Genomic DNA, 11,726 nt, shown 5'->3' with positions numbered 1-11,726 from the left:
AAAATTTGGGGGGAAATTTGGCAAATAGTGTTTGTCCATATAATTTGTCATTATTTGGTAAACAACCCAAATTCCCAAATACTAGAAAAAACTAGTATTTGGATCAAATCTCATTATTTGGGTACTTTTAATAATTTAAATTATACACCAAACTTTTATTTTTTACAAGAACACCCTCTATAGTAGTTATTTGCGTTGTTTTACATAATTCTTTACATGAACATGAAAGTAGTGATGAAATGTTTAGTGAACATGAAAGCGATGATATGGTTATTGATGAAAACGATGAACAATCGGCATAGGGTAACAAAGTCACGTGCTATGTAATACACACATATGGTTAGTTTTGATAGTTTTTAAAACTTATAGGTCTAAATCATATTTCTTAAAAAGGTGAAATATTTTTCCCAAATATTATGGCCAAACACATGGTGAAATTTCATCCAAATTTTTACCCAAATAATATTCGCCAAAAATATTTGGAAATCTATGGTCAAACGCTAGCCAAGTTTCCAATAATCTAGTGTAACATGTATGCTTTTATATCATGAAAATTAGAGACAATTCCATAACCAGTGCCAAATTCCCCTCTATACACATCAGAAATTCTACAACCATAGAAGAGAAGCTTCCATTTTTTGGAATAAACCGTAACGTCTGGGGAAGCTAGTGCACACATCGACTAATTCCACGGGTATCTGCTGCCTCTTACCAGCGAAACGATAGACCTTCATAGTACTGTGAAATCTTTAACAGCAAGTGGTTCGTACCATTGTGGACCAAATCCAGCAGCTTTTCTTGCTTGCTCATTAAAAGGAGGCTTCAATGGCCCTCTGAAATATGTCCTCACAGTGGAGTGAAACTTTTGAATCACTTCATTGTCTACATCACTAGTTTCTTCTGAAGGAAGGTCACTCAGATTTGGATTTGTTGATCTTACGCAAAGATACTTGAACCACTTGACTCCCACGGCGCAATGAGTTATTTCTTCTGGATACACCACATTCTCCAGTAACTCAGCTGTTTGACTATCACCACCATTGCGGAAACGGGATATTGTTGTTGGAATCACATCAAGTCCTCTGGCCTACATTATCAGGAAATGTGAAGTCATCAACTAGGTGTAGAAAAAGTGAAAGTGATGCTACAAAAGTAGAATGATGATGAACTGCATAAAAGAAGCCTTTGATCAATACCTCTGCTGGGAAACTTGTAGAGTTATAAGAATCTATTGGAAGCTAATGCTCTTAGTTTTCTTAATACTTTTAAGTTTTGCTTATATTTAAGACTTATGATATCCATCATACATGTCTTATTATGTCTAACCACATGAAATCACTTTATTACACCCCGGTTATCATGTAAAACTAGAAACTACTCAAGGAAGTGTCAGCAGTGAACGTTATATTCGGAAATTGGAATAAACAAATTACTGAAGCTATAACTTACTTGATCAAAATAACTGAGGTTATAATGATATCACAATGCAAAATTGCAGCTGGTTGTTAAAATTCAGCCTGTAATGATCATGAATATGATGACAAGTGGCACCAGATAGCTCTAGTTTGCAGACTGCTGACTATAATCATGTTATAGATTTAAGTAGCATAACGAAATTAAAGTGACAATAAATAGTTGAAAGAACTCATGAATGAGGGGACTTAAATTCTTCCGTTTGTTCAATCTTTTGTTGTTTCACATGAGTATAAACTACAAGGTTACAGTCAGCTCTTACATTATGAATGTTTCACATTAAAATGGACGCGTTCCATAGTGCAAAGGAATTTTCTGGAATAAACCCTTATTTTAGAGGCTTATGAATTTTATCATCAAAATTATTGACAAAAGTAAGACATAAAGTGTGGTTCAAGCTCAATCATTTGAGACTTCACAAAGAAAATATTTTTTTGTTACTTCATTCATGAATATCCAGATTTCTTTTATCAGGTGTAAGAGATGAAGAGAGAACCTCATGAACACAGTGTTCAATAGCCAAACGAGCCAACAGATCATTAGAAGTAGCAATGGCTGAATCCCACAGGCCATCATGAGCAGGTAAAGCTCCATAGAATGAACCTAGTTCCTTAAGCCGTGCGGCAAGTAGAGTAAAATGCCGCCCCTCATCTTGTGCAACTTTTACAAAATCAGTGAAAAATTCTCTTGGCATTGACTGTTGCTTGCCGAATCGAGCAATTATATCCTGTAAGACGACCAAAGACATATATAATCATCCAGGGATAGTTACTCAATAGTTGCAGTTGACAAGTGGGACTCAAAAATGCATAAATATATCCAAGAATGAATCATCAAATAGAGGTACCATCCACCATGCTAGGTCACAACAGCGCTAACAACTTTGTTAAACCTTTCTCTATCCACGAGTATTATACAGTGTAGGCAGGCTCATCACCTTCAACTTAAGTTACATATATAAAGTTATAGAAACACACACACACCAAGACACACAAAGTTCAAGTCTGATTGTCACAGTGAAATTTGTGGGTGCATTTGGTACCCATACTCACTTGAAGACTTATCTTCTTTGCAAGAAAAACACCATTCTTGTTCCCGTTTCTAGTGCAAAACAATCCATCCCACTTGAGAAATTATATTTAGTTTACTATTTTGTAAACAAGTACTACAACAACATATCCATTGTAATCCCAGAAGTAGAGTCTGGGGAGGGTAGAATGTACGCAGACCTTACAAGGGTTAGAGAGGTTGTTTCTGATAGACCCTCGGTTCAAAAGAGAAGTTCTTTGAAGCGGGATTTCAAAAAAATTAATACAAAACAAATGAAGCAACATATAGTACTACACACTATAAACCGAGTACAATTTCTAAAAATCTCAGCATATATTAAACTTATACCATTAAAGACCCGAAATTTCACAAGCTAATACTTGGGAACAAGGAAATAAGGGAATTTTTTAATTACCCAAGACAAGTCAATAGCCCAGCTTTCAGTGTGTACAAGACTATGTACAATGGCCTGTCTACTCTGCAAGCTTCCCGCTTTCCCAAGCTTCGGCATGAGACTTGGTGACACCAGCTTCACCTGTTCACCATTATAAGCATTTCCCAGAAAATTGAACACAAAAAAAATAGTAAAACAAGCATTTGGGTCAGTTGGGCATTTCATCGAACAGGTAATAGACATAACAAAAAAGAATTTGAGCTTAAGCAAAAATCATTACATTTGTAAGACGGGCTGGACGATCAGGAACAGGGAGTTCTTCAGCAGGGTTATAAGGCTGAGAAATGAGACCTTGCAGCCATTTGTTTGCTACTTCGTCACCAATGCGAGCTTTCTCAACAGGGTCAGCTGTGTTGAGAACTCGCAGCGCCGATTCAACAAGAGTCTCTTCTGAACTCATCACTTGTTAGTTTGGTATTGTAATCTGAAAAGGAAATATGGGAAGAGAAGAGAAAATGGCACTATCAAAAAATCTAAATTGTATATTAAAGTGCTTTTTAAGGAAGGTGATGTTGCGTTCAAGGGACTCAAATTCAAGAACTCTTGTTAAGAGCTATCTGATTAAATTTGAATTTGTGTTAGGGTCTACATTGGATAGTAAAGCGCTCTCTAACAAAGGTTATTTTGTGTTTAAGGGACTTGAATTTGAGACCTCTGGTTAAGAGCCACCCGACTAAATTTGGATCGCGCTAGGGTCCACATTGGATAGTAAAACACTTTTTAACAAAGGTGATTTTGTGTTCAAGAGACTTGAATTTGAGGCCTCTGGTTAAGAGCTACCTGACTAAACTTGGATTCATGCTAGGGTCCATATTGGATAGTAAAACGCTCTTTAACAAAGGTGATTATGTGTTCAAGGGTCTCGAATTCGAGACCTCTGGTTAAGAGCTACCCAACTAAATTTGGATTCATGCTAGGGTACACACATTGGATAGTAAAACGCTCTCTAACAAAGACGATTCTGTATTTAAGGGGACTCGAATTCGAACCTCTGATTAAAAGGTACTTGACTAAATCCGAATTTTTGTGAAGGAAAGTCCCACATTGGAGAGTAAAGCATTCCTAACGAAAGTGACTCTGTACCATAAAACTCAAACCCATATTGCACAATATATGTTATTTTTAATACAGTAAATCAAACGTTGCATAAGAAATAATCTTATTATAATTAATGTAAATATAACTAATCCTATTAAATAATCATTTGATACAACAAATCAAACAATGAAGTATAAAAAATCCCAATATAACTAATTTCTTCATCACTAATACTCCTTATTCAATATTATTTTTATATACTCTACTAACAGGGGCGGACCCGAGTGCTCAAGCACCCAATGAATATAGAGCACCCAATGAACAGATGATTTGACTAATCCGTCGACTCTTGGATGGATGCTTAAGGCTCTTTTAGTATTGTTGAGCCCGAATTCAAATCTCACCAATTGAATTTAAATAGACGGTCAATAATTCAAAAAACAAAATTAACAATTCACCCTAAAATCAAAGGTGTTTTTATCCTTTTTAAAAATACACAAAATCAAATCAGCCTCAGCCCGACAAAAAGTTGAATTAATAGAACAACTTTTGCTGTGAATCAGAGCAGTAGGGTTTTGTGTGGGTTTTAGAGACGATGATGATGGCGAATTCATTCCTGACTCACAGACCTGCCGAGTCAACTCATCATCGACTTCTCGATTTCGTCAAAAGTGTGCTTATCAATATCTTCGTCTCCCCTTATGCCACTGTATGTACTCTCTACTCTTTCTATTACGCTTCACTTGAATTGTTATGGCGGAGCTAAACCTTCGCTTTGCTCGAAATCTATACTTTTAGTTGAAAATTCACTTAATATGTATAATATCGTAGACAGAGTTACTTGATACTTGTTGCAGGTGAGAGGTGGCAGGTATTAGGTAGAATTAGTCAATTTTTTATTTTGTTTATACAAATGAATCAAGTAAAATGCAGTTTCTAGAATGTAGAACCTATAAACTCGAAATTCTAGTTTTCTAGTTTTGCGGGTGTTGATATATATGGAATTTTTTTTATACATGTCTTATGTAGGTATGTGATATGTATTGTGGAAAAGTACCTGATGTGGAGAAGTGGGATGAAGCTCAAATTGGTCACTATATTGGCATTGGTAGGATGACTGTTACTCTTCTGTTTCATTCTTTTTCTTAAAAAGGGCACCTTGAATAATTTTATGGGTGCTTGTTACCTCTGGACATGCTTACCTTAGGGGAGGAGGCATAGGTGTGCAAGGTGTTCAATTGAATCCCGTTCGTTGAAAAATTATACTATTGAAATAGGGAAAAATGATTTTTTTTTTGTGTATGTGTAAGTTGTTTGATTCTCTTGGCATAAGAATTTCTTTTTGAATCCCCTTGTTAGTATCTCTCACCAACAAAGCTACCGGGTAACTCTGTCCACCAAAGGCTTTAACATATGAGAATAACTGACTTAGTGTTTTTGCCTGAGATGCACAAAATACATACACATAGTATATATATGTGCAAACACACAAATATATATGTACATATATACTCGTAATAGTATCTATTTTATTTTGTATGACACTCTTCCTCTTTTGTGATTCTAAAGAAAATTGACATGTCTTTGTCATCAGAAACTCTTTAATTTTATCATTTTTATTTTCCCTTAATGGCATGCTTTTACTGATATCAATATTTTGTTTAGGAACAAGATTCTAAAGGTACTTTGGTATATCACACACACACACATATATATACATATAGCATGCATAAAAAATCTTTCTTTCTTAAACTCCTCATACAGTAAAACTCCCTCATATAAATTGAACCTGAGAGTAGTGCATAGATACCCACTGATGGTAGCTTAAAATTTGAAAATTGTGTTGAATAGATGTGGAAACTTCGGGAGTGAATGAAGTGAAGGAAGCGTGGGAGAGTCAGCGGAAGGCTTACACATCTGAGTTCATTGAGCTCAATCCTTGTATTGTGAGTCCAACAACTATTCCTTTTTTGGGCGTATTTTATTTGGTCTATGCTAATTGAACTTGTGAATCCAGTATTCTGTTGGTTTTCATTATCAGATTCTGTTTGGCAGTTGGGTTACTGCTTTGTATTTTACTCTCTTGATCAATTTCTGTTGTCTGTTTTAAGTAAAATAGCCAAGAGCGTTGAAGTGTTATCTACCTCACCTCCAAGGTTGAAATGAGCTTTTCCTGTGAAAGATTGAATCCTCATTCCCTCCCCACTTTACTGATATAGTTTGCATTTCAAGTAGTCAGTGTGCAAGTACCTATTTGGTCTCTTGCCGTTCCTTCTGTTTTGTTCAGAAATTTTGTTTTAGTGCCTTGATTCTTCTTATCCTTTTCCTTATTTGCGTGATTGGTTGCTTTTCAGCAATTCAGAGCAGTGTTATTGAGTAAATTGTTTGCTCCAATTAATATTGCCTTTATTGTGTGATGTCATCAACAGAAAACGGAATTGTATGGATGTTTATTGTGTTCTCAGTTATGAGGTTTGTTGTATGTTTCTGTCTAGTTGGCAGTTATATGAATGTACATTTTTTGTGCAGGAAGATATAGACTCATTTTGGAAGGACAAGGAAAAGCAGGCCGATGTCGTTTTCTGCATGCACAATTTACAGGTTAGCTGTTCTTGTACTAGTGTCTTCTTTATGTACACTTCTAGCATCTGTTAGTTGCATTGAAATTAATCTGATATTTACTTGCAGGCGTGCTTTGATAGTGAAGAGAAAGCAAGGAGGCTATTGCATAATGTATCAGCTTTGCTTAAACCTGGGGGTTACTTTCTTGGTATTACTCCTGACTCATCTACTATATGGTACGAAACTGAAATCGGATGATTGAATCACATATTTGTAGTATATTTTCTTTTCATCTTGCTGAAGTGGGGTTTTCTTTTGGGGGGTGGGGGACTGCCAAGTGGGGTGTCTTTTTAATGCTTTAAACTAGCTTTTGTTGTCACTGGTGTTGTTAAAAAACCATCGAGTTGTGGCTTAAATATTAAAGCGATAAAGTGAGGTGAAGTGTGGGGTTATTGCTTCATGGATGATGCATTCAAACAATAATGCGCAAAGTGATCCAAAAGTAAGACGATATCTTTAAATTCTCAATTTTGAGGAATTGGATTAATATTTGTTTGTTTATGAAATAAAATTTACCTTGTAAAAAATAGTCGTACTCTCTCTGTCCCTAATTACTTGTCCACTTTTCCTTTTTTAGTTGTCCCTAATTACTTGTCCATTTTGACAAATCAAGAAAGGACAATTTTTTTTTACCTATTATATCCCCAATTAATTGCTTTGAAAAAGGTAGAATTTTTTGAAATCTTAAATTTTTAATTCATCCACTTCATAATTAATAGGGGTAAAAGGGTAAACTCACTATGTCAATCATTGTTTTCTTAATAGGTGTGCCAATTTGAAAGTGGACAAGTAATTAGGGACAGAGGGAGTATCCATCAAGTTGGAAAACCATCTTAATTTCTGGTTTAGATGAAATGTTTTTTAGAGCTAGTTTTCTACTTTCCTTATGTTAATTTTTTTGTTTTTGTGCACTGGGCTGCCTTTCTTATTGTCAATCACAAAAAATACATGCTTAATGTTTTCCAATAATTAATGCATCAGTTTACCAACTATAATATTATCTTGTTAATGCTCTTTCAAAAACAAGCAACAATGCTTTAGTACCTTAGTGCCTACACTAGAGAGCTGCTTAAGTGAGGTGAAGCACACAACCTGGCTTTAACTGAGCCTTCAGGGTCTAAGTACACTTCAAATGATCCTTTGGCAACACTGTATGAAGAGATGAATGGAGGATAACAGAATCTCTAGGTGTTTGGACATTATAGTAAGTCATGATTCGTCATAGTGATTATTGACATTATTCAACAAATTGAGAAAGAAAAAAATGAGTTCCTTGTTTATGGGCTGTAAAATCCTTTTATTAATATCTCAGTTTCCTTTTTGTAGTACCCTCTTTGTACTTATTTATCAGTAAACACTTTACCTTATCAAAAAGAAACGATCAATATCTCGTTTTTTTCAGTAGTTGGGTTATTTATTCCTCTTGCTTCTGTAATTGCCTTTATACATTAGATTCACATTAGTTACATTTTCTGGATGAAGTATGGCATATAAGTTAGAGGCATACTTCAGAATCTATAGCTTATTTCGTGTGCTTTCTTTTGTTCATTTCTTGCCTTTTGCGGGTGTTATAGGTATGCTGATTTCTTGATCAGAGTGTCTGTTTACTTTCTTATATGCCGTTGAATAGATATTTTTTCAACTCATACAAGTATATTGCAATAAGATGATTATGTAAGTCTAGCTTATAAAGAAGGATGCTTATGTAAGTCTAGTAGGCATGGGGATTTTACTTGGGTTCAAGGCCTTGTTGAGATCCACTCATGGTGGTTCTGTCTCTCTTTGCATAAGTCATTTTATCTCAAGATTCTGCTTATTCTTGTTTGGTTGTTTGCACTCCATTTGACCATGTGGTTGTTATAGGGCAAAGTACCAGAAGAATGTTGAAGCATACCATAATCGGAGCGGTGGGATGAAACCAAACATTGTCCCTAGTTGTATTAGATCAGAAAATTACATGATCACTTTCGAGGTTGAGGAAGAGAAGTATGGAATCCACTTAGCACCCACTTATGTTTGATCTTATTGTCTCTTTTGAGCGATTAGTTATGTTCTGTTGTGAATTGGATTTCAGGTTTCCTTTCTTTGGTAAGAAGTATCAATTGAAGTTTGCAAGTGACGTCTCTGCTGAAACCCAATGTTTAGTTCATTTTCCAAGCCTGCTCAGGTTCATGCAGCAATATCCCCTGTCAAATTTCAATTGGTTTTGTTGTTTTCTGTTACCTTCACCCCACCCCATACCTCTGTCTATAGTTCCCTTGAGCCCCCTTTTTTGAATCCTCCTTGTTGAACCCCACTTTTCCCAGTAAGCCCTGCCATCAGGGAGGAACCCTGCCATGCCTCCAATCATGATCCACTATGATACTTCTATTGTCCAATGTTCAACTATTTGAAATCACGCCTTTTCAGATATGGGAATAACCAAACTTGTTCTCGTAATGTTAATCTGGGTATTCTATTTTACAATGTTTTACAAATCTAGTAGGTTATCCGTATGCATCTGTGGTTTGTTTGTGTCATTTTTTTGAGTTTCAGATGTCAACATTTGTGCTCTTGCATTTCCAAAATGGGAAGAAATATTTTAGCTTAGCTTATTTTCTTATCTTGCCAATGTAAATAAATCCTATAATTAACTTGTTAAGTCATATTCCTCAGGTTGGCCAGAGAGGCTGGCCTTGAGCACACGGAGATTCAGAACTTGACAGATTTTTATGATGATAACAGGTAATAGATTGTAACTTACAACTTCACCATCATGGCTGTTTCATTTTGCTTGTTTACCATTTTAATCTATCATGAAATTACCTGAATTTTTATCACATCATTGATGAAGCCATGAAGGTAAAGTGATGATTCTTTTGAAGTTAAACTTTAAAATGTGATAGTTTATTGCATAGGGAATCTGTATAATTCATGGCAATGCACTTGCCAAAAAGTAGTGTATACATGCATTGCATAGTGTACTCAGATGGATGTAATATTGGGTGGGAACCTAACTTCAATTCAACTTTTTTCATGTTGTGAGGTGTTCAGTATTTGTCTCACCAAGTACACCATAATATTTCCTAGTAAGTGTGAAAGAAAATGGTTTCCCATCACTTGACCATTTTTCCTACCTTTTACGAATTTAATGGGTCACTTATAGTATACTGATTTTCTTTTTCTAATTATATCTATTTTTCCTTTTCTTTTGGTTGTTAAATTTTATTATTTCTTTTAGAAGGTTTTTGAGGGTTGTTAGCTGGACAGGAATAACTGAGTAAAAAGTGGATAAACTTTTATCCAGCCTGGAATTATTGCTTAAATTAAGGCTTAACATACCACAGTTCTATTGTTATCAGCAGAAATAACTGATAATTTGATAAAGTTGCTTCATTTATTGAGCCTTTTTGGTCCCATTTTCTTAGATTATTAGTAGTGTCTGTTTAGACCATTGTTTCAAGCATCTTTAGTCTCCAAATAAAGTTCTTCTGATAAATTTCTTTAATCAGAACAGCTGATCCTTCCTTCATTTTACTCCATTCATAGAGCACAATTTCTTGGAATGCTACAAGATGCTGGTCATAACTTTTTTGATCCCAGGGGCAGACTTCTTCCCAGATCGTATGACGTTTTAGGTAATCAGATTATTCACTGCATTGACCATCAACTAAAATCTGGTTCTGGTCTTGTATTACAACATCTTTCACTAATTTCCTATCCTTACGTATTTTTCTTATGCAGGTCTATACACCACATTCATATTTCAAAAACATGATCCGGATATTGCACCTCCACTTACAACTCCATTTTTGCCTGTTGGAAGCCACTATCTTGATGAGGTAAGGTTTCTACTCCACTTTTGAGGTCTTTGTTCAATTTCATTAGATCTTCATACTGTGTGTAGGCAGCATAATTATTCATGGAAAGTCTGCATAATTTATGGTTGGGAAATAAACGATCCTATTGAGTGATTGTTTGATTCTTTGGATTAGCAGCATCTTGGTTGAAAGAAACTATCTACAGGAGTGGTTTCTTGGCAGAGGACATGCTTGTACTTTGCTACTTTCTATTACCAGGCTTTCAATGTTATTCCCAGTAGTCTACTGTATAATTTAATCTCGTCTCCTCGTGATCCAGATGGAATGGCAAGTCATTTTATGGAATGAAGAGGAGAATGGACAGACTGATTCATCTATAGGGTTGGGAAAGATAACTGAGCAAAAAGGGATTTTAGGTCCTGGTCCTGCAGAATTACGTTTCCCCGAAGCTATTTGATGTGATGGTGTAGACATTCGGTGGCAGCTTGAAGGATCACAGCAAAAGAGGCAGGACTTTCCAGTCAAGCCATCTCCTGGCGTTAAATTATTATATCCTTCATTTTGTTGTACAATGGATAAACATTTTGATTAGCAAATTGGCTTGTTGTATATAGAATAGATCCCTTTTGGGGACTAGCCAATATCAATGTACTAATTCACCATGGAAGATTCATCTTCACTGACTTGACGAAAATTGAACAGCTTCCTTAATGTATTCATAGATGTCAAGTGATTTCGAAAGTTGCAGTTTTTGACTGATAAAATGTTTCTCAATTTTTATTTGATAATTTGAGTGTTGGGCAGCTAATGCCCTGTATCTTCCTAAACTTGCTCATTTTGGAGTTTCAGATTTTGCCTGTTAGGTAATTGGCACTTCACACACACCAAATATGGCACAAGCCTTAATTTCTTTTGTTTTACTAATTTTTGTTTAGATTTTGTTGCTGGGCATGCAGAATTTGGGATAATTACGGACTTGAGCCATTCAGTCATCTAGTTTACAAAATATATACGAAGTGTATAGGTTGTGTACACTTTATACTATACATACCTAAAAACAATGTATACACTATGATAGCCGATGGTATATATGTGACTTCCCCACAAAATTTTCAGACCCTTCTGTCAATAAGTCCAATGATTTTTTGGTGTAACCATAACATATTCGGTGTAATTTGCTGCAACCATATCTAAGAACATTTAATGCATTGCTCATGTTTGACTAGCTGTAACCATAACAACATACTCGGTGTAATTTGGTGTAACGATAATGCATTGCTCATGCCTTG

General features: G+C 35.4%; 2 protein-coding genes across 5 annotated transcripts; one reads left to right on the top strand and one right to left on the bottom strand.

Moving 5' to 3' along the window:
- Positions 1 to 521: 521 nt before the first annotated feature.
- On the bottom strand, positions 522 to 3,544 carry LOC125845421 (uncharacterized). Its single transcript, XM_049524925.1, has 4 exons — positions 3,198 to 3,544; positions 2,939 to 3,058; positions 1,970 to 2,200; positions 522 to 1,087 (listed from the first exon to the last, which is right to left on the bottom strand). Exons 1-4 carry the CDS (start codon positions 3,375 to 3,377, stop codon positions 731 to 733), a joined length of 888 nt encoding a protein of 295 aa, XP_049380882.1. The 5' UTR covers positions 3,378 to 3,544; the 3' UTR covers positions 522 to 730.
- Positions 3,545 to 4,524: 980 nt separating this feature from the next.
- LOC125845420 (mRNA cap guanine-N7 methyltransferase 2) lies at positions 4,525 to 11,201 on the top strand. 4 transcript variants are annotated; one of them, XM_049524924.1, is made up of 11 exons: positions 4,525 to 4,724; positions 5,045 to 5,123; positions 5,867 to 5,961; positions 6,545 to 6,616; positions 6,704 to 6,813; positions 8,501 to 8,623; positions 8,712 to 8,804; positions 9,293 to 9,361; positions 10,166 to 10,254; positions 10,361 to 10,458; positions 10,615 to 10,784. In XM_049524924.1, exons 1-11 carry the CDS (start codon positions 4,611 to 4,613, stop codon positions 10,624 to 10,626), a joined length of 954 nt encoding a protein of 317 aa, XP_049380881.1. In that variant the 5' UTR covers positions 4,525 to 4,610; the 3' UTR covers positions 10,627 to 10,784. The 4 variants fall into 4 exon arrangements, 2 of the variants coding, with proteins under 2 accessions (XP_049380881.1, XP_049380880.1); XM_049524923.1 differs by having other exon boundaries at positions 4,528 to 4,724; positions 10,757 to 11,201; XR_007444283.1 differs by lacking the exon at positions 10,615 to 10,784 and having other exon boundaries at positions 10,129 to 10,254; positions 10,361 to 10,464.
- Positions 11,202 to 11,726: the final 525 nt, after the last annotated feature.

Source organism: Solanum stenotomum, chromosome 11, assembly GCF_019186545.1.
Source record: "Solanum stenotomum isolate F172 chromosome 11, ASM1918654v1, whole genome shotgun sequence".
NCBI classification, from domain to species: domain Eukaryota; kingdom Viridiplantae; phylum Streptophyta; class Magnoliopsida; order Solanales; family Solanaceae; genus Solanum; species Solanum stenotomum.
Note: the sequence above shows the minus strand (reverse complement) of the source record. Positions and strands in the feature narration are given on the sequence as shown.

What these genes read in the sequence shown, in the direction of transcription:
- LOC125845421 (XM_049524925.1), bottom strand. Translation starts at nt 3,377, where the DNA reads ATGAGTTCAGAAGAGACTCTTGTTGAATCGGCGCTGCGAGTTCTCAAC. An exon ending in GTCCAGCCCGTCTTACAAAT is followed by an intron (nt 3,059 to 3,197) that starts GTAATGATTTTT and finishes AATGGTGAACAG; the next exon opens with GTGAAGCTGGTGTCACCAAG. An exon ending in GGGCTATTGACTTGTCTTGG is followed by an intron (nt 2,201 to 2,938) that starts GTAATTAAAAAA and finishes GTCGTCTTACAG; the next exon opens with GATATAATTGCTCGATTCGG.
- LOC125845420 (XM_049524923.1), top strand. Translation starts at nt 4,611, where the DNA reads ATGATGATGGCGAATTCATTCCTGACTCACAGACCTGCCGAGTCAACT. An exon ending in CCTGACTCATCTACTATATG is followed by an intron (nt 6,814 to 8,500) that starts GTACGAAACTGA and finishes TGGTTGTTATAG; the next exon opens with GGCAAAGTACCAGAAGAATG. An exon ending in CATTTTCCAAGCCTGCTCAG is followed by an intron (nt 8,805 to 9,292) that starts GTTCATGCAGCA and finishes CATATTCCTCAG; the next exon opens with GTTGGCCAGAGAGGCTGGCC.